At 37.7% G+C, this 20,500-nt stretch overlaps 2 protein-coding genes across 2 annotated transcripts in view; both read left to right on the plus strand.

Moving 5' to 3' along the window:
* KYNU (kynureninase) overlaps positions 1–19,310 on the plus strand; it is a 57,363-nt gene extending 38,053 nt beyond the window's left edge. Inside the window, exons 11-14 of the mRNA XM_061354355.1 lie at positions 11,540–11,592; positions 12,854–12,939; positions 16,293–16,523; positions 18,119–19,310. Coding sequence (XP_061210339.1) covers positions 11,540–11,592; positions 12,854–12,939; positions 16,293–16,523; positions 18,119–18,271 — 523 coding nt within the window. The 3' untranslated portion in view covers positions 18,272–19,310. The remainder of the gene's footprint in view (positions 1–11,539; positions 11,593–12,853; positions 12,940–16,292; positions 16,524–18,118) is intronic.
* A 64-nt stretch (positions 19,311–19,374) lies between these two features.
* LOC133212676 (rho GTPase-activating protein 15-like) overlaps positions 19,375–20,500 on the plus strand; it is a 185,076-nt gene continuing 183,950 nt past the window's right edge. Inside the window, exon 1 of the mRNA XM_061354358.1 lies at positions 19,375–19,503. The gene's annotated coding sequence lies outside the window, so the exon portion shown is untranslated. The remainder of the gene's footprint in view (positions 19,504–20,500) is intronic.

Raw genomic sequence — 20,500 nt, forward strand, 5'->3', positions numbered from 1 at the left:
TGGGTGTTGGTCGGTGGGTGGTGAGTGGTTGTATTCTCTTCCCTTGTCATTTCCGTTATCATTATTACTATTGGTGATAGCAGCAGTGGTTTGTGTTGTACCTTAGTTACTGGACTGTTCCTATCTCAACCCATGGGAGTTGCATTCTTTCAATTCTCCTCCTCATCCCTCCGGGAGTGGGGGGATGAAGGGAGGGGGGTGAGTTAGGCCTGCATGGCTGAATTGCTGCTGGGTTTAAACCATGACAGTGGTGTCCCCCCTTCTCCCTTTTTTCTCCTAATTTCTCAATTTCTCTATTTATAAAAAGAAGGATAACTAAAATCTACCAATTAGTTTTGCTATAATGAAATGTGAATGTTTGTGAGTACCTAGGGTAGTAGGTAGAGAAGTCAGTTGTTCACAGCAGCGTTGTAAATGTGCAGTGAGTTCAACTGTGCTGTCAATATGGGATAAGGGGTGGGAGGGGACAAGCATGCAAAGTCCTGAGATAGGAGAAATAAAAAAAGTCCTAGTCAAATCCCTGTAAGAAGTAAAGCACAATTTAAAAAGATGAAAGGGAAATAAATGTATGTTAAGCAGTCAGCAGAATAATAGATAAGCCTTGGCAGAGGATTAAATGAAAATTGTACAGAGTCTAGTGTTTAAAATTAAAGGATTTATCAAGACTTAACTTTAGCATACACTAGAACCAGGTGGAGTTTAAAAATTAAATGTTTGTGTGATGTGCAGAAATGCTGTATGTGCAGAAAGCAGCCGATGTCCATAGAGCATGTTTGCTTTTACTATAGGATAAAAAAAGTATCAAAGAACAAGAAACAAAAAAAGTAACTATAACTAGTTCAGATTAGCTCTGAGAAACACAAGGTATCTTCTGACACTTTCTTCATGGACACAGGTGAGATATCAATCGTTCCTCTTAGATAACTTTCCTTTTTGGTGTCTTGATTCCAATGAAAATGCCAGATAACAAATGGTTTCTCACAACTTCTTTAGAGAGACCAGGATTGATTTTGGGTATGTGAACCTTTACTCTGGCACGAGATAAACAAAAATTTGCTATTCCAGCTCCATACGTCTTCCCATTTTTCCCAGGTGCTTTGGGTCCCCACCCTGCTCCAGTGCAGACCCTCTTTGCCCAGTAACTGTTTTGTGAGAGGTTTGTCAACCCCTTCCAGGGCTGGTAGCTCCAGCTGAGTTTTTCTTTAGTTATTTTCTTGTTCTATGATGAGACACCACATTATTCCTTTCTGAATTAGAGCTACATAATCCCCAAACTAAATAAGTGATGCTTCTATGAAACTGCTGAAAGTGTAGCTTTGGAGCAATGTGAGCTGGGAGCAAAAGACAGTCATAAAAAGATTGGGTAGATTGTTTTATATCTGTTGTATTGGATCTTGTTAAAAATGCTTCCAGGAATAACAGGCTAAAATGGTCCAATTCTCACTCAGAACTGATAGATTCAAGAGTCAGTATCTCAGCACTACTGAAAGTTTTAGCAAAACAGAGCACCTTGGCCCAGCCAAGGAAGGCATCTGAAGAAGCAAGATGGGGACTTCCAGGGAGCAACACTGAATGTAGCAAGGTGGAAAGTCAGTGATCACAAGTGGAAGTGTACATGCTGCTGTTTCCAGAAGGGTGTGTCATTGGTCCTAATGGACTCAAATTGTGGACTAATGTATCGATAAACTGTTCGTGGAATGCAACTTGTGTCCCTGAGTACGTAAAGTATCCCATACTGAGGTAGAAATGAACTGTTTCTTTGCCAAGGAGGTGGGACCAATTTAGCTCCTTGAGCTAATTTAGAAACCAAAAGTTAAAACCTCCCTTGTGAAGAGACTGTTTAGGAATCAAGGCATTGGCTAATTAGGCTTAATTGCATTGTCTTGGGACAAGTGATTTATTAGGCCAATCTAGACCAATGATGGGCCTGAAGGGCTGTGTTCCTGGATTGAAAACTGAATGGCAAATATCCAAGAGCATTTTTTAACTTTGGAGTGAGTCTCTGGGAGGAAAAAAGAGAGGTTAACGTGCACTCACATCATCTGTTCCCATTCTCATTTCTTCAGCTCTGTTCCTCCTTTTATGTGACTCCAATGCTTGTCTCCTTGTTCTGTCAAGCATTTTCTCTCCATCTTCCTTTAAATCCTCCCTTGTAAGTAAACTGTATCTTCAAGCAATCTTGTTTCTTTTCTTGTTATAAATAATCTAATTCTTTCATCTCTGAAAGTCTTCCCCTGATTTGTCATCTTTGCCCTGTTAAGATTTTAAGGTATTTTGAGGGAGGAGCTATATGTCTCTTCGTAAACCCACGGGATGACACACGAGAAAATGTACCATATATCAACTCTGCATCATCTATAGGATAGGTGGAGTTAGTATGAAAGTAATGTGCTGTTTGCATTCCCTGTGCCCTGTGTGTACTCCCATGCTACCTAGATGCTCTTAGTTTTGAAAAGTCAAACCTTAAAATTAATCATGTAGAAAAACAGTGACATGGTTCCTGTAAAATTTCTCAAACATAAAGTAGTGTTTTTAAAAAGCAGCAAAGTGCTGCTTTTCATTTATAGCATGGGTTACAGATATTTGGGGGACAGTTTTTATGTATATTTAAATCTTTGCTGGACAACTTGTTCCTCCTTTTGTCCAAAACCCCACCAACAATATGCAGAAATGTTGTTCATTATAGCTAATGACATTTTATTATAGCTAAACCCAGGACAGGTAGGTTTTAGTTATCCTTCTTTTTAAAAACAGAGAAATTGAGAAATGGGGAGAAAAAAGGGGAAGGGCAGACACCACACACACCAAAACAAACAGAAGTCATAATGCTTGTCACAGCATTTATTTTTTTTTTTGTTTTAATAATTTTTCTTATAAGGTGGAGGCTGGTCAAATTCTTGCAGTAAGGTTTAATGGTATTCATTCTTCAGTAATTATTCACTAGATTAGTGAGTTTACATGTTAATTCTCGGTAGAACCAAATTTCTGATGTGTGTCTCCTTCTGCAACACACTGATAGGACATACACCATTTAGTCTGCTCTGCCATGGCCCTTTTCCAATCCCAGCCTTGGAAATGAGAGGGACGTGGCTGTGTTCCTTGAGGATGTAGTTTTCCATCTGCCACCTCTAGCTTTTCTCATCATATGGTGTACAACACAATTGTTTGAACACATGAAAGTATCACAGCAGGGTTAGCCTGATGGAAAGGTGAATGTAGCCTGGGGGCAACTCTTGCATCCCCTTTAAATAGCAAGGAAGAGATCCTGGGGCTCTCCTCAGAGCCTGTATGGTTGCTGTGATTTCCCCCCCACACACACACTTCAAAGGACACATGGTGTTAACTGCCTTCCCTTTGCGTCTCTGTTCTTCACCTTGAGACAGGCAGTTTTGAAAGCACTTTGCTGTGTCTTGATTTCTCCCAGTAAAAGGAAGCAGTGGGTTAGTTTCCTTCTGAATGAACTTGCAGAGATGCAATGCTCAAGCTGATGTCACACGCCTCTAACAAAATGGAAAGAAGGCATTCTTTGCCTAACTTTTTAATAGGTCACAAAGAGAGAAATTATCCTCCCTCTTAATGCTTATGTCTTAATCTGTATGTTTCTGTGTCTACCTAACAGAACCTTTCTTTCTTAAGGGGAGGAAATTATTATTTTCAACAAAAACCATCAAGTAAATATTCTGCTGTTTCCACTAAGAGCTTGCCTGCTTCTGTGCAGAAATGTACTAGACAAATGCAGTTTTGCGTTTGGGATTTCCTACTATATGTTGACTCACTTTCAGTATTTGATAATTTTTCAGTTTTCCTACTTCAGATTCCCACTTTTCTTACTTTCTATAAAACAAATCAAATCTAGGGTGGATTGCTTCATGTTTCAGGTAAAAACCAGAGGTGGTAATCCTTACATTTGAGCTAACAAATATCTTAGTATGACAAAGTCTTGCATTAATATTGTGACTACCATGTTAAAAAACAACAAAGATCCAAGGAAAAGCAGTGTCCCATATCTAAAAATTTTATATTATAGTTCAGTCAGATACATACATTATTTAGAAATCTATCTGGATATCATCCCCTCAAAGATTCATTCAAGATATTGAGGAAACTGTATAGTTCAGTAAATGCATCACAGTAATCAAAACTATTCAAGTCTCCTTTATGTCAGAATTCACATTTAATAGTAGCTCTAGGAGGGATTGTTGCTGTCGATTCGTGTTTAATTTAATCTATTTGAAACAGCCTAGAAAACATTACTGATTTCTTAAAGAATGTAATATGCCTTTTAATCACCATAATATAATTGGGAACTATTCAGTACTTTAGAAAAAGCACTGAGAACTTTATTAATATCTCTATGAGTAAATTGGCTCCCTGCTTGATTTTTAATTTCTGGTGTTAGGCAGAATATTTTATTTCCCCTTACTAAATGTTCTAACATATGTTGGCTGTATTCCTCCTTTTCATATATCTGATATTTGGCTACTGAAGGTGATCTATGGGCACTTTATGATAACAGTTGTTAGTAAGCTGATTTAACAGCTTTTAATTCAACTTCATTAGCCTTAGAGGGGTTGTTTTTTGTGATATCTTTTCCTGGGATTTAATTTAGGCTCCAATTTTGTCTGCTGCTTGATCATACCTTTTTTTTGCCTGATCATGGTGAATGAAATTATCATCTCTCATTGCAAGAGCCTTGGAGGTTTGGCAGAGAGCTCTGCAAATCCAAGGGGCCCTGATTGGATTCATAGCATTGCAGCCATTTCTCTTTCTCATGCCCTGATCACAGAAACTTGTTTCCTGCTACAAAAGTGAACTGAATCTCCTTTTGTTTTGACCTGGAGGGGTAATATGGAGGGACAAGTTGAAAATGGTGTATTCCCACTCGTGTTGAGTCTAAAAGACTAACAAGGAAAAAATCAATTCAAGAAGAGTGTGTGTACCCTTTATCTTCAAATGCCTATCAGCTGTAAATCACCTTGCACCTGATTGGCCGACCAGCCTAGGCTTTTCACCCAAGAGTCCCTCTAATTGTGGCAACAGTTGTGCTAAATTTTTCACCTTGGAAAACAGTGAAGCTGTAGGAGCTGTCCAGCTACTTTTGGAAAAAAGCATGATTACTCAAATATAGAGTTTCCTTAATTTCACCCATCACAGTTGCATAGTTAAGTAAGTGTCATTGTTTAGATTATGAAACTGTTTTTCAGGATTTTGGTATTTGCTTTTTAAACTTGCTGCTAGGCAGAAAGTGAAGTTAGCTATTTTTTAACCAAGACAACCCTCAAAATAGAGAATAAAACTCATCTCCATTTAGATGGTATTGAAAATGTAAGTTAATTCACAGAAGAAAACTGTCATGTTATTAGCCCCTAATACAATCGTATGACTTTGGTCTTTTGACAAAGTAAAGCCTCATTGATATTAAATATGAAAAGTTACTACTTTCACGTTAAGAAATTTTAATTTTTTCCTACTGAGTTCTAAAAGACTCATCAATTAATAATGTATGGTATTGCTTACAAGTCACATATGCTTAATAATTAAGAAACATTTGTAATAATTTTAAAAGGGTAAAGAAAGCATCAGAGTATGTGCAAGTCCAAAGCTGCAGAAGTCTGAGGTTAATAATTACCTGGGCTTCAATAGCTTTTCAAATTCTAACAACAAATCTTACTTAAAATTAAGAAAAGACATTGCACAGAAGAGCTTAATGAAATAAGTCCAATCCTACAATTTGGGATAAAGAATATCTAAATAGACATAAGGGAGGGGTAAAAAATAAAAAAGAAGGCTTTAAATATAGCTCCTGGAAATCTTGACAAGGTTTTCTGAAGGAGGCAGTGAGAATTAGGTTTCCAAATACTGCTAGAGTCTAACAGGGGCTAGCTACTAACTGCCTTAATCCCCCATGTGAATCCTAGCCCATATATTATATATTATATATATATATATACTCATAAGTATACTCTATTACTGACAACTTCACAGTGTATGAAGAATTTCTTTTACACAGGAGGGTTAAAATCTTTAAATTCTTCATTTCAGTGATGAATCTGGGGGTCACTTTTCAATCAGTCTTTGTTTTGATTAAGCAGACCCCTCATCACCACACCAAATATGGTTTGAAATCTTTCTCTTTTCCAGCATACTGTTGGCAGGGGAGCCCTGGGTCAGAGTAGGACCTTGATGTTGTTGCCAGAATGGAAGGGATGGAGTTGCAGTGAAATAACATTTTCCACCCACTTGGGCTTCAGCTGTAAAACAGCATGTAGAATTAAGTGATAGAAATATTGTTTGGGTTTGTTTTTTAATTATTTTTTTCCTCAACCTAAGTGCCAGTTAGGTGACATGGATCAAGGAAAATATTCATTTATGAACACAACAAAAGTGTAACACTGGAAACTACTTTTGAGCTTGAGCGGATAATTCAGGGAATGTCTGAGAGGAAGGGAAAAATAACAGTGGCATCACCCATTACCTCCAAATCTCTTTCCCTATCTGCGTTTCAGAAAATCCAGTGTAAGATACTCCAAGTCAATCTTTTTTCTCCATTCTTACATGGTCCTTATTACTAAGTACATAAAAGCATTTTAACAAATATATTCTCACCACTCACAGAAGAGTTAGGGCAGTACTGAACAACATTTCTAGAGATGAGGGTTTGAGGCATGGAAAGACCAAATGGCTAATCCATGAGCAGACAGGTCTGTGATAGCAAAGAAAATAATTGAAACTCCTCAAACTCTAGTCAGTGAGCAAAAATATGCTATGTAAAGCAATGAGTATCTTTTTTCTCATTTCTTTAGGGTGGTGTTGTTCTTTCCCTTTATTCTGAATTTTGGCATTGAATCCAAAGATGCTTGTGCTTACAATAAAATTAATGCAGTAAAAGTGAAATTAAAACATATAAAAGCTGCAATTAGAAAACTGCAATAAAATTAATGCAGAGTAGAATGCAAAGACTATGCGCCAGCTGTTGAGTCTGAGGATCAGATCTGTGCTCAGAGTTTGTGGAGAGCCATTTGTAAATGCGGATGAGACTAAGGTAGTTTAAGTGAGTGATACAACTGCTCATATGAGTTTGGTTACTGGGATGTGTCAGGAGCACCTCTGCTGAGCAGCCTTGGGAGGCTGCAGGTACTTGGGACTGGCAGCAGGATGCCATCTGCACACACACCACAAGCTGTCCATTGCTTAGAAAACCCTTTTGATTAATTATGTTTGATAAGAAGACAAGAGCACAGTTTGGGTGCAATTACACATAAAATGCAATGACCAGTAAAACATTAAGGTGCACAAGTCAATGGAACCAGATAAAATGCATCTGTGGGTCCTGAGGGAACTGGCGGATGGAGCTGCCAAGTCATTATATGTCATATTTGAGAAGTCTTGGCAGTCCAGTGAAGGGAACTGAAGGAAAGGGAACTGCTGACTGGAAAAGGGGAAATATAACCCCCATTTTTAAAAAGAAAAAAAAAAAGAAAGATCTGGGGAACTACAGGCCAGTCGGTCTTATCCCAGTGACCAGCAAGATCATGCAGCAGATCCTTCTAGAAACCATGCTAAAGCACATGGACAATAAGGATGTGATTGGTGACAACCAGTGTGGCTTCACTAAGGTCAAATCATGCCTAACAAATTTAGTGGCCTTCTACATTGGGACTATGACATTTGAAGATAAGGGAAGAACAACTAACACAATTGTGCAAGGCATCTGACGCTGTTCTACATGGCATCCTTGTCTCTGAATTGAAGAGACATGGATTTGACAGATGGGCCACTCGATGGATAAGGAATTGGCTGGATGGTTGCACTCAGAATTGTGGTCAATGACTCAATATCCAAGTGGAGACCCTTAATGAGTGGTGTCCCCCAGGGGTCAGTACTGGGACCATTGCTATTCAGCATCTTTGTCAGCAGCATGGACAGTGGGATTGAGTACACCCTCAGCAAGTTTGCTGACAACTCAAACCTCTGTGGTGTTGTCAACACACTGGAGGGAAGGGATGCCATCCAGAGGGAGCTTGAGAGGTGGGCCTGTGAGAACCTCATGAAGTTCAACAAGACGAAGTGCAAAGTCCTGCACTTAGGTCAAGGCAATCCCAAACACAACTACAGGCTGGGTAGAGAAGGACCTGGGGGTGTTGACTGATGAGAAGCTCAACATGAGCTGGCAGTGTGCTTGCAGCCCAGAGAGCCAACAGTATCCTGGGCTGCATCAAAAGGAGTGTGACTGGCAGGTCAAAGGATGTGATTCTTCCTCTCTACTTCACTCTCATGAGACCACACCTGAAGCACTACATTCAGTGCTGGGGCTGCCAGCAAAAGAGGGACGTTGGACCTTCTGGACTGAGTCTGGAGAAGGGACACAATGACCAGTGGGCTAAAAAACCTCTTCTATGAAGACAGGCTGAAAGAGTTGGGCTTGTTTAGCTTGGAGAAGAAAAGGCTCTGGGGAGACCTTAATACAGTCTTCCAATACCTAAAGGGGGCCAAAAGGAAATCTAGAGAGGGACTTTTTAACAAGGGCATGTAGTGATAGGATAAAGGGGGGATGGTTTTAAGCTGAAAGAGGGTAGATTTAGATTAGATATTAGGAAGAAGCTCTTCCCTGTGAGGTGAGGTACTGGGACAGGTTGTCCAGAGAAGCTGTGGATGCCCCATCCCTGGAAATGTTCAAGGCCAGGGTGGATGGGACTTTGAGCATCATGGTCTAGTGGAAGGTGTCCCTTCCCATGGCAGGGGGGTTGGAACTAGGTGATCTCTAAGGTTACTTCCAACCCAAACCATTTTATGATTCTGTGATTATTCTTAAAGGTTTATAGTGGAACATTTGCAAAATTAGACCCTTTTTTTTTTTTTTTCCCCAGACACTGATTTTTGCCACATTTCACAAAATGAGTTTTATCTGCAGTGTAGAGGATGTAATTTTAGAGTCCTATTACTAACAAGCTTAAGGTTTTTTTAAACAGAAGCACATCATATAAGGATTTTCAAAGCCTTCCACATTATGTGTTTTGCAAAGATTATGGTTTGGAATTCAGAATCAATTTGAATCTTGGTGCCTTCATTTTTGAAGCAGGAATAATCAAAATGGTGACTGCATTTCAAAATACTCATTTTGCATGCAGAGTAATAACTCTTTAATAAGAAACTTTATTGCGGTATCTTAATGTGCAGTTTTATTGCCTATTATTTTTAGTGATCATTTATCGTGTTATGTTTGGGGTTTAATACCTTAGCTATTTCCCATCACCACGGGTTAAAATTTGGCATAGCAGTGATAACCTTAATTTCAAAACTTTCACAGAAAATTGCAAAGAGCAAATTACTGTTTTTTGTTAATTTCTACACTTCAAAGCCTGTCAACATCAGTGTCAAATAATGTGACATTTATAGGGACCATTAGATCACCGAGAGTGTAGGACCAGAGCTGCCTCAAAGTTTATAACCTGTAGTGACATCTCTGAAGTTCTAGAACAACCAAAAAGGGAGGTGGGAGAGAGGGAAGAAGGGGAAAAAGCAAATTGTCAAAGTTATGGCAGGAAAGGGCAAGACAGCTAGAATTGTTTTTATAAAAAAAAAAAAAACAAAAAAACCCAAACCCAAAACAAACAAACAAACAAACAAAAAAAAAAAAACAACAAAAACCAAACCAAACCAAAAACCAACATTCTGTCATTTTGGAAAAGTTCTGAAATGTCAGTTTCCATGTTGGAAATGTGTTGCCACAGCAGAAATCTGTTTGTAAGCCAGCTTCAGAGTTAGCAAGTTTTGAGTGGTCAAAATGCAACCATCATGCTTTTCATCAGGCTCTATCTGGGTAATATTGTGTTTGATGTTTATTTTGTCTTTATGATGTGGTCCAAATAGAATTTTTGTTTCCTCCTTGCTATAGTATAATAGTCCAAATGTTATATTTCCTATGGGATTTTTCAGGTTTAAAAATTTTGGAATTCATGGAATGTATGTTTCATTAACATTAGCAGTATGATGTAGTAATATATGTTATTTAGGTAGATATATTATACAGTTCATATTAAGTATCTGGAATATCCTTTATGATTCAGAGCATTCACATAGGCAGAAACTGCATTATACTTGGTGTATATTCATTTCAGCAATATAATATCTTATTTGAAATGAATATATATTGCACTATTAATTTTCATGGGTCTTAGAATAATAAAAACATGCAGCAACAAAGAAAAAAGCATGTTTTTTTCTGTATGCACTATGTTTGGATGCAGCTCAGAGCCTTTCATAGAAGTAAGCATAAAACTTATGCTGTTATACAGGAATAGTAAATACTTTGTTTTATACTATGCAGTATTCATATAACAAGTTTTAAACTCAAATGTGGTCCTAATTCTGCAGAACTAAGCTCTTTTGAGCATACTGCAAAGAAGTGCTCCTGCTTTAGACAGGGGCAATGACTTTCCTCTTTACTTCCAGGAAGGTTAATCTACTGTGAGTTTTATTTATAGATTCCTTTTTTTTTTTTTTTTTCTTACTATTACAAATTTTGGACACTTGCCAGGCTTCATTCCTAACATCTCTGCTACCTGGTATAGAGAAAGCAAAGCAAAGTCTTGGAAGAAATTGTGTCCAATATGTCCAGTCCTGAAGACATTATAAGGTCAGGAGGGAGTCTGTGGTTGTGATTTGTTAATAGTATAATAGCATTTACACACTGGAAATTTCAAATGGTACTGACATTATTAGTCACCGATATTGCCATGTACTGAGTTAAGAAGTAGAGAACCCAAGGGTAGTGGCAAAAGATTCTTTGATTTTTGTAATATTGATTTCATCTGCAGTGCCTTGGGCACTAGCGGATTCAGTGCGTCCAACTGCTTTGGAAAACTGTTTATAGCTATGTCCTTGACCATATTTTTCCGTAAGTATGAGTTAATAGTGTAGTGCCATCTTAATGTACAAGCTTGGATAAAAGATTTTCAAAGGCATTAATCTTTAATTATTTTTTTCTGGAGGTGATCTTAAACTATTGATATTTTTTAATAGTAAGTTCAGTTCAGGAGATAACAAGTTTACTCAGAATTCAGACTGCCGTTTCACAGTAAGAAACAGGCAATGCCTACACAATCCTTGTTCTGAGGTCCTGTTGACTGTCTGCTGGCTATCACTAACTCCTTAAATTAGATTTTATAACACAATTTAGCTTTTAATAATGATGAAACTAAGTTTAAGGAGGGGATTTGAATTTAGTGCTTTGGAACAAAACAGTGGAAATATTTCTGTTCTATTTTTTGTTTTGTGAAATGAATTCAGACAAAATGGGTATTGTTAGAAATCAATAGTTAATTGAAAGATGTACTGTATTTTATCATCAGTAGTTAAAATCTCAAATAGTAAGATTAAGTTTTTAGTGCTAGCTATTTATAGAATTTATTGCATTTTTAGAAATACAATGTATTATTAGGAATGCATATGTTTCTTCTATATTTCTTAACTCTCATAGCTAAACCAAAAGATATTATACCAAAATTGCTATTAATTTTCTTTCTTTACAAAATCTTAGGCTAATTGGCTGGTGGGGTCATGACTTCAAAACACGGTTCCTCATGGAAAACAGTATGTACTTTTATACTTTCAATTTGATTTGTATTTGATGTATTTATAAGCAACCAGTTTCATTTTACAGTAGTTTGAGTAGAAAGGATAGAAACTTGTATTTCCTTATGCATGACCTTATGTTAAAGGTATTAAACTAAACCCATTCCAAATATGTAATGCAATGAAGTTATCAAAATAAATGTTGGGAAAAATTTGAGTCTGACTGTCTGCTTCTAGACATTTTGCTGAAATACCTTCAAAAAGCAGATATAGAATATAGATGAAACCTTCAAAGTATCCAGTGAATTAAACTCATAAGTCTCTGAGGAGTGAGGATCTTGCTTTAGGATTAGTTCCACTGGAATTAATGAGAAATTATGTAAATAAAGGTAAGTCAACCTGATACAGTCATGAAATACTACTAAAGTTTCAACATCTCCCAATTCCCTGAACTAGCAAAAGATGTGTGACAAGACTGATATGATTTTGGCTGGAGAACACCGCTCTAATAGCCTCAGTCTGCTCTTTGTTTTCTGACCAAATGCAAAAGCGGCACTTTGAAAAGCCAGTAGAAGACACAAATTGCATTGAAATACTGTTAGAAGAAGAAAAATATTTCTTTATTTCCATGGGCAATTTATAGGGGAGAAGTTGAGCAGTGATCATTATAAAATTAGCCAGTCTGTTGTGCATGAAAAACCTTTCCTCCACAGCATCCTCTTGTTCTGGTACTGGAGCATGAAATATAAATGGTGACACAGAACTTACAGTGAGGCTTTATAAATTTATTAAATAGATTTTGTGAAATTTCACAGTTTAAAGTCTGTGCAACTTCTCTATGTGGCCTGAAGCTACACTTAGTTGATATGCAGTCTCCCATGTGTCTCGTCATTTTAATAAAATTAAGGAACATGATTCCCTGCTCATGCAATAGAGCTCCACATGAGCATGCCTCTGCTGACTTGGAATTTCTTTGGCTTGTGCCAGCGTTAAAAGAGATTCAGTGCAAAGGTGGTCTTAACACACACCATTTAAATAAATTAATTGCAATTCTCTAGTTTCCATGAAGAAGCTAATGAGGTCTTCTGCTGGATAAAATTGAGCTTCTCTTGAAGTTAAAAGTATTAGCTGTGAATAGATTGCTGTTTCCTTTTAACGACAGATTCCTACAGGCCACATTAGTGAAATACTTTATTGCGTGAGGAGGGACTTCAAGATAAGGTCCAATCCATTAAAAAGAAGTAGTCAAAACCACTAATAAAAGTTATTCATTTTCCAGAATTACAAGTAAGTGAAGGAATTAATGGATTTCGGTTATCAAATCCTCCAATTTTACTGGTATGTGCTCTGCAAGCTAGTTTAGAGGTAAGTGGTTGCTTTACTTCGAGCCTGAATGTAAGAGCATTAAAATGTTGAATGGATGTTAAGTGTATTATTGCCGTCTCCCTTAAAAAAATTGTCAAAACAGTTAAAAAAGAAAGGGGTGATGGTGTGAAAAACAAACAAAACAACCCTACAACCTGAGAGATCAAGGCCTTTAATAAATATGCTCATCTCTTCACTGTTCTAACAAAATGTGTTGTTGAACCCAGTATACTCGAGGTTTGCACCTCCAAGTCTGACTGCTAGCACTGTGTTTCTCCCAGCTTTTAGTGGTTCAGTACAAACAGCAGCTTTTCCCATAGGTACTCAAGAGCTTGCCTCAGTGCAACCCATGTGAAGGATGCTGTTCAAGATTTCTGATGAAAGAATCACAACTCTGAAAAGTTGCATACAGAGGTGCTTTTACATATTTTCCCTGAGCAAAACAGACTTAACTCCTTTATGAAAGAAAACAGACGTGGCCACCGAGTGTCCTGGAGCCTAAATTGAACCAGGGGCTCAGGGAGCCTGTCCTCTGCTGTAGTCCTTTTGATTACAAATAGAAAAGGCAGAAACTGCCTGTGGATATTTCCTACAATAGGAATTCATATGTGTGGTATAGCTCCAGACTGTTTTTTCTTTCATCTTGTCATTAGTTTTCTGGTGGCCAAAGGAGCAGAGCCCCACCACTGACCCATCTCTAGATGAATCACTGTGGAAAGGGCAGTCCTGCCATATAGAGCTAATCCTTTCCTTTCTAGGAAGGTGTCACCAATGGGCTGAAAGTCATCTGGTCAGCCTTAGAGAGGACAGTTCAGCCCTGTCTGAAGGCATGCGGCTGTTCTCCAAACACTTTGTATCATGCTGCATTTCCTATGAAGATGTAGCAACATTTCTCTTATGGATGATTCAACCATGAAATGCAGGACACATCTTTGTGTCTGAAAAGGATGGTTATACAAAGCTTTTCCTACTATATGCTACATATGTTACTGTATCAAAATTTTGCCAAGGCTGTTTTTCAAGCTAGTCTTGGGAAGCAAGGTTTTGCCACCAACATAAATGGAAGAAATTTATGTCTGCTAGCATTCCATTAATGCTACTGTAATGGCAAAGCTGATGCTGGAACAAAGAACAATATCCATACTCTGTGTGTTCCTCTTCTTTATTTACTGAAAAAAAGAGTATCGTAAGCAAACATAACCAGAAAACTGCCAGTTGTGCTCTCTCATCTTACATGTGATGCTGAAGTACTGCAAAGGGCACAGCAGTGCTGCTTGTTCTGCCTGGTAATTTATTTTCTTAGCCCTTAAATATCCAATATAATTTCTTAAACTTTATGTGACCTTAGAGATAAACTGAAAGCTATTCTGCTATGACTCAGATTGTCACTACTCCAGTTTGTGGGGGTTGATGTCATTTAGCCCACTGCAGGGAGCCTCAGACAATGAGGGCTGAGCAGTTTCCATTGCCTCCCCTTTCTATGCCTGCATTACCTTTTGGCACAGCCAGGATTTCCCAGTGCTAACTGCTCTAATACAGTGGGAAACAAAATAGTTTTCATGTCTGGCAAGAGATGGCTAGTGAAATTGCATGCCACCTTCACTGGGACACATTAAGCAGAAGGCAGTGTTTCCAATGGAAACAATGAAAACTGCAAGTGTTAATGGGCATTATTCCTCAGTAATGCTTAAAATGACTGTTATAGCAGTAGCTTCTGCCTTTTATGGAAAAAAGGGGAGCGCTCCACAGCCATATTTAAAAGATCTTTTCCAAAAATTTTACCCAGGAGGTCAAATATTCCTTGCGCAAAGCCCGAGGAAACAGATTTTTGCATGCAGCCTGAGATCCATGTCTCGTACTGCTGCAAAGCCCAGAGGAATGGGAGGCAGGTTTCCATTCTACCTCTAGTAACCCTCTGAAGCTTGCATGTAAGTTCTGCCTGCCTGTGTGGTGAGGGAAGTACCTTTAGATTTTTATTGGCCTGTGCAAGTGGTGACTGCTGACAGCTTTGATCTCTGTCACATTCATTTCCATATCTGCACTGTCTCAATGCAAAGACTGCCTTACAGAAGCCATATTTTGTTTCACAGAAACATATAGGAACTTTTGGTTTTGTGCAGCATCTGGTGGTTGTGATAGAATCACAAAATAATAGTTGAGATATCCTAAAAAAAGTGACTTCCAGGTGCTGCTGGAAAATAGACTTAGTTGTATTTTGAGTAGGATTTCTCAGTTACATCCTTACACTATCTTCCAGGTTATGATATAAGTAGTCTTAAAAGTGTTGCTCCTTCAGTGTGGAGAACTGTTTTATTGAGAGTGAAGATCATGGGTTTTCATACAGGACCTCCACCTTTTGCAGCTGCAGTCAGTGAAGGCATAACTGTCCCTGAGCAGTGGTATTACTTTTATGTGCCAGAATGTGATTCAAAGTGACTATCGGGTGCTTGCATGTCTGTATCTTGTCATTATTCTCTGAAGCTACTTGCCTGGGAACAAGAAAAGGGAGGGCTTCAGGAAGACAGGGGTAAATTATTTCCAGGGTCACATTTTCCTTTATTCCTTGTAACTGAATGTTTCCAGAGTGCAAGTAGAAGCTGCCTCACTTTCTCCCAAACTCTCCTGCCACACTGGTTGTTCTTGTTTCTGTGGTAAAGGAGCATTGCCTTTTTTAAGCATTCACTTTTGCAGGTCTCATGATATTTTGAGTTCCGCAGCTCACCAGTCCTTGCAGTTTTGCAAGAGCATAGAGCTATAAAACCAGAATCAAGTGAATATTTTTTCTTCATGTGCACTATCAGAGACAGAGCCTGTACAGAACTTAAAGCAGCAAAGTCAGTATTAGCATAAAACGTGTGTTTTCCAAAACAAGTATTTGTAGATCAGTCATGTTTCAGTCTTGACCTTAGATTTTGTTACTTGCAGTATATACAGGAAAAAACCTGTATTTGATTTTGGGTTTTATGTCCTGTTCCATGTATGAGAATTTATGGAGCCTCTTCAGATGTGCAAATGAATGGTCTCAGAAAACTTTTTGTGTGCAAGTACATTCATGCAGATACAGATGTAAAACTTAACAGTAGATTGAAATGTCTTTCATTATCTAGAGTTATAACGTTATCCTCTGTTTTAAAAAGCCCAATTATGACATGTTTATATATAATGTCTATCTGATATTACCACTTGATTCCAATGAGAATGAATAGAGAAATCTACCCTTTTAGTATTCATTTCCTTTTTCTTATCTGTAGCAATAAAAATTTAACATGGCTAAGTTTTTTTGTTTTTTAGCTATTGCTAAGAAATCGCAATATTTACTATATTATCATTCTAATGATCTAAATTCATTACAGGTTTTTGGTCAAACTACAATGAAAGCATTGAGAAGGAAATCCATTCTACTCACCGGTTACTTGGAATACCTGATAAAACATTACTACAGCGAAGATAAAACAAATCCAGAGAAGCCCTTTGTAAAAATAATCACACCATCTCAGATAGAGGAAAGAGGATGTCAACTCACACTATCTTTTTCACTTCCAATCAAATCTGTGTTTAAAGAGCTGGAAAAGAGAGGAGTGGCTGTGAGTATATCAAACTTAATCTTCTTATGCACTGTTTTGTGAAGCATAACAAATTAATAATTTTGCTTTTATTCAAATATAGTCTCGTATAAGAGCAAAAACCCTGGGAATGGTGAAAATTGCTTACATAGCATTTTCAATCTTTACTTATGCAAATAATCAAATGAGTTACTTTATAAATTATTTGTTAATGTGTATATTTCCTTATCTCTATTGATTTATTTCCAGTAGTTCTGCGAGTGGCACCCAGGAGTCACTAGTGAAGTTAAAGCTGCTTTATGGGTGTGTTACAGTGGGAGGAATTATGGATCTGGAGCTAATGGTCTGAACAGGAAAGATAGGAAATTAAAAAAAAGAAAAATCCCAAATCAGTGGAAAAACACAAATATGAGTATGCCAGAGCTTCAATGCACTGACTGCACAGGCATCCTGTTAAGTGTGCTTGTCCAGGTCCCCTCCTGTGGGTCCAGACACAAGGCCAGAAAGCCAAAGAATTGGTCTGAGCCATCCTGGGGTGCAGGCAGTTAGGGATGAGGGTTCAGGCAGTGCTCACTATCCTCAACACCACAAATCACATACTTTTAGACTGACAATGGCAAGGAACTCTGAACCTCCACCAGTCTCTTTCCTCATCTGCAGATGGCAAAACCCTTGCTCTTTGTGAGGCATTGAGTTGAAGGAATTAAAAACCTGTCATTTCCTTAGAGACATGTTTTAACACTCAGAAAAAGAGGCCACTGAATGATGGTGCCATGTAATGGCCCAGTTGCCAGTTAGCATTTCTCAAAAAGTATAAAAACTAAATTTAAGGCTATACATTCATTGATTTAGAAGTGCTGGGAGGTGAGGCTGATAGCCTAATGCCATATAAATGATATGCAGGTTTTATTTCTGCTCAGGACTTGTGTCCCCAAAGAACAACTCACTGAGGCTAAATATGTTGATGTTTTGGTGCTGCCAAGGAATTCCAGGAACTGCTGCTTTTAAGAGGGCACGGGGCCTTACACTGTTGGCTTGTCTTCACAATGCAGTAATATGCTTCACATATGAGGCAATATTCAGCAGAATGTTCAAATTCATTGTGGGGGAAGGAAAAATACTGGAAGTCCTGTGATATTACTTGCGCCTGTTGCACAAGACACTGCCTACTGGCATATTTCTGTTTTGTGGTGGCTTTTTCGTCACCTATGTGCCTCTTCAACTGTGGGTTGATATAGGTGTTAAGGTAAATTGTGGAGATACATAGCTGGTATGGAGCCCCTCAATGGCACTGCTAGACTCCTGCCCATCCTGAGCCTTGAACCCTTTTTAGGTAAAACACCACTCTTCTTGCTACATTCTTCACAATAATGCTCTTTGTAGTAATTTCCTGGGGGCCCCAAAGTTTTTACATGTTTCTCATCAGTCCAGTCATTCTTCCTTGAAGACAAAGGATAACGTTTAAAAATGCAGTCTGTCAGATAAATCATAAAATCATATAATAGTTTGGGTTGAAACAGACCTTCAAAGGTCATCTGGTCCAACCTCCCTGCAATGAGCAGGGACATCTTCAACTATACCAGGAATTTACTAAGTATTCCCTTTCTGTTTTGCAGTGTGACATGAGAGAACCAAATGCTCTTCGTGTTACCCCAGTTCCTCTCTACAATTCTTTCCATGATGTGCACAGATTTATTGAAATCCTGGGATCTGCAATTACATCTTCAAAACAAACAGCAAATAATACTGCATTATTTGGTTCTTATTGATGGCTCAGCTGTATCTTTTAATCTATTTCTGACTAAGATGCATTTATCCCACTGAGCAATTCTTTGCTTCGAGTACGCTAAGCTATATCCCATGCAATTTGCAAAAAAATGACTGTGCTTGAATAGTTATTTACAACAGACATAGTTTTATTAAAGCTTATATTTCTACTCTGCTCTGATTTGACTTCATGAATTAGTATGCTTTGTATATTTTAATGGGGCTTTTCTTAAACATTTTATGTAGTTCTATTACATTAGCTTTGAGAAGCATGGAAGAATTGCTATCAACTAGAACAGGAATGAAAAAAAATCCCTTTTTTGTTATAAAAATTATGCATAATAAAAAGTGGAAAATAGACAAATCACCAACTGTTAAAAGATACGGTCCAATTTACATTTTTAATTTAGCAATTCTATTTAAAGTACATGGTATACTTGAAAAGTAGAAGTTGAACAATTAGTTGTTTCAAAACTGCTAACTGCTGCATACTGAATTTTTCAAATGGTCCAACATTTTGAAATTCTAGTTTAATTAATGATGTAATTGAATATACATTGCAGATGCCTTTGGTGTGATAGAGTAGGGTAAAAGAAAATATTTGCTCTTTATATTTCTAGGGAGTCATCTTGGAGATGATATACCTGGGCAAACAGAGAATAATTTTACAATCATGTAAACCAGTGTGAAGGGCTGTGTGAGCATTTACTGCGTTTTTTAAGAAGGCTTATTTTGGATTAGGCAAAATGAACTCTGAACTGTTTAAGCACCAGCAAAATATCTCATTGTTAACTTACAGTGTGACCCAGATTTTTACAGAGATTTGTACTAGGCAGCCCAAAGCTATGAAGAAAACCTGCTTGAATTTAACCAACAGTTTACCCAGAGTTCTTTTAAGTCATAAATAACACCTTAGCATAATTGGCAACTAAGCTTCTATATCTGTACTTACGTCTGTACTCTTTTTCAAGAATCAACTAAAATTTGTCTCTGGTGATACTTAATGTGTCTGATTGATGGAATGGAACAGTTAGAAAATTACTTCTGATGGTACTAATTTTTATTCTACTTCAAGTATGAGAAAGGATTTGGGGGAAGAAGTGAGGACTGCTCTATTTTGACTCACAGGCATTTTTTGGTGGTTAAAATTTTCACACTCTTTGAGCATCTCCTGCTGAACAGAGAAACCCAATGGCCTTCACTGTGTCTGCCTCTGCTCTAAAATTCCCCAAAGGTAGGTAGATTTAAAATTGTTGCTACAATAATACCTATTTAATTGGTTATAATGTGTAGGGAAAGCTGAAAGAACTGTAAATAAAGCATACGTTGATATTTTTAGCACTTGTGAAAAGTAAGAACAGCTTCTTAAACTGGAATATTGTTATAAAGAGTAGCACAGGAGTCTTAATCAGTTGGAAAGCTCTGGCTCACTCAACAGATTTTAATTACGTTGATATCATGGCTTTTTAATTCTGATGTGACTATATTGTTGTATTGCAGACCAGGTATCTGTAATTCAATGGCTGCAGTTTTATTTTTATATTTTCATCTTCAACACAGCTACTTTTATCTGTTATATGACATGATCTTGGAAAAGGACCACATTCTGTAAAGTGACTGCTCATGAAAAAATTGCTGAATATAAAACTGTGTCTGTCCACAGTGTTGAAAAGTGTTTTACTTCACTGCCAGTGCCTTTGAAGTGCTTGTGCAGCTGTACAGCTCTGGCTAACAATCACTTATGTCTTCCCTATAAAGCTATGCAAGTTTAATGTAAATACAGATATGACACTAGGTCATATTTTGATAATTTTTATATTTTTAATATATTTTTAATAGATTTATTTTTATATCAGCTGAACCTCGGTTGTGTGACAAACACAGGAAGAGTAAAAACCTCAAAATCTCTTTTGAAATAGCACACAGACATCAGGTTTGGACCAGCTGTCTTGGAAATTACAAGGAGATAGATGGTGAATTTTGAAGTCACAGTTTGGCATCTTCATTAAATTCACAAGCTGTGAAAACCATTCCTTGTGTCTCTGATTGAGGAAAGTGAACTAAGTAGGGTAGATAAAGCACTTAATCTATACAGTCTAGGTTTTAAAAGATGGCAGATAAGGCATATGGAGTACAGGGACAGCCTGTACAGCTTCACCAAGGGCTAGTCCTGCCTGACCAACCTAGTTAGTTCTGCCTTCTATGATGGAGTTACTCATCAGTGGACAAAG

This window comes from Neopsephotus bourkii, unplaced genomic scaffold (assembly GCF_033783945.1).
Source record: "Neopsephotus bourkii isolate Nb327-2 ecotype Australia unplaced genomic scaffold, CSIRO-AGI_Nbou_v1 NB_730, whole genome shotgun sequence".
Lineage (NCBI taxonomy): Eukaryota > Metazoa > Chordata > Aves > Psittaciformes > Psittacidae > Neopsephotus > Neopsephotus bourkii.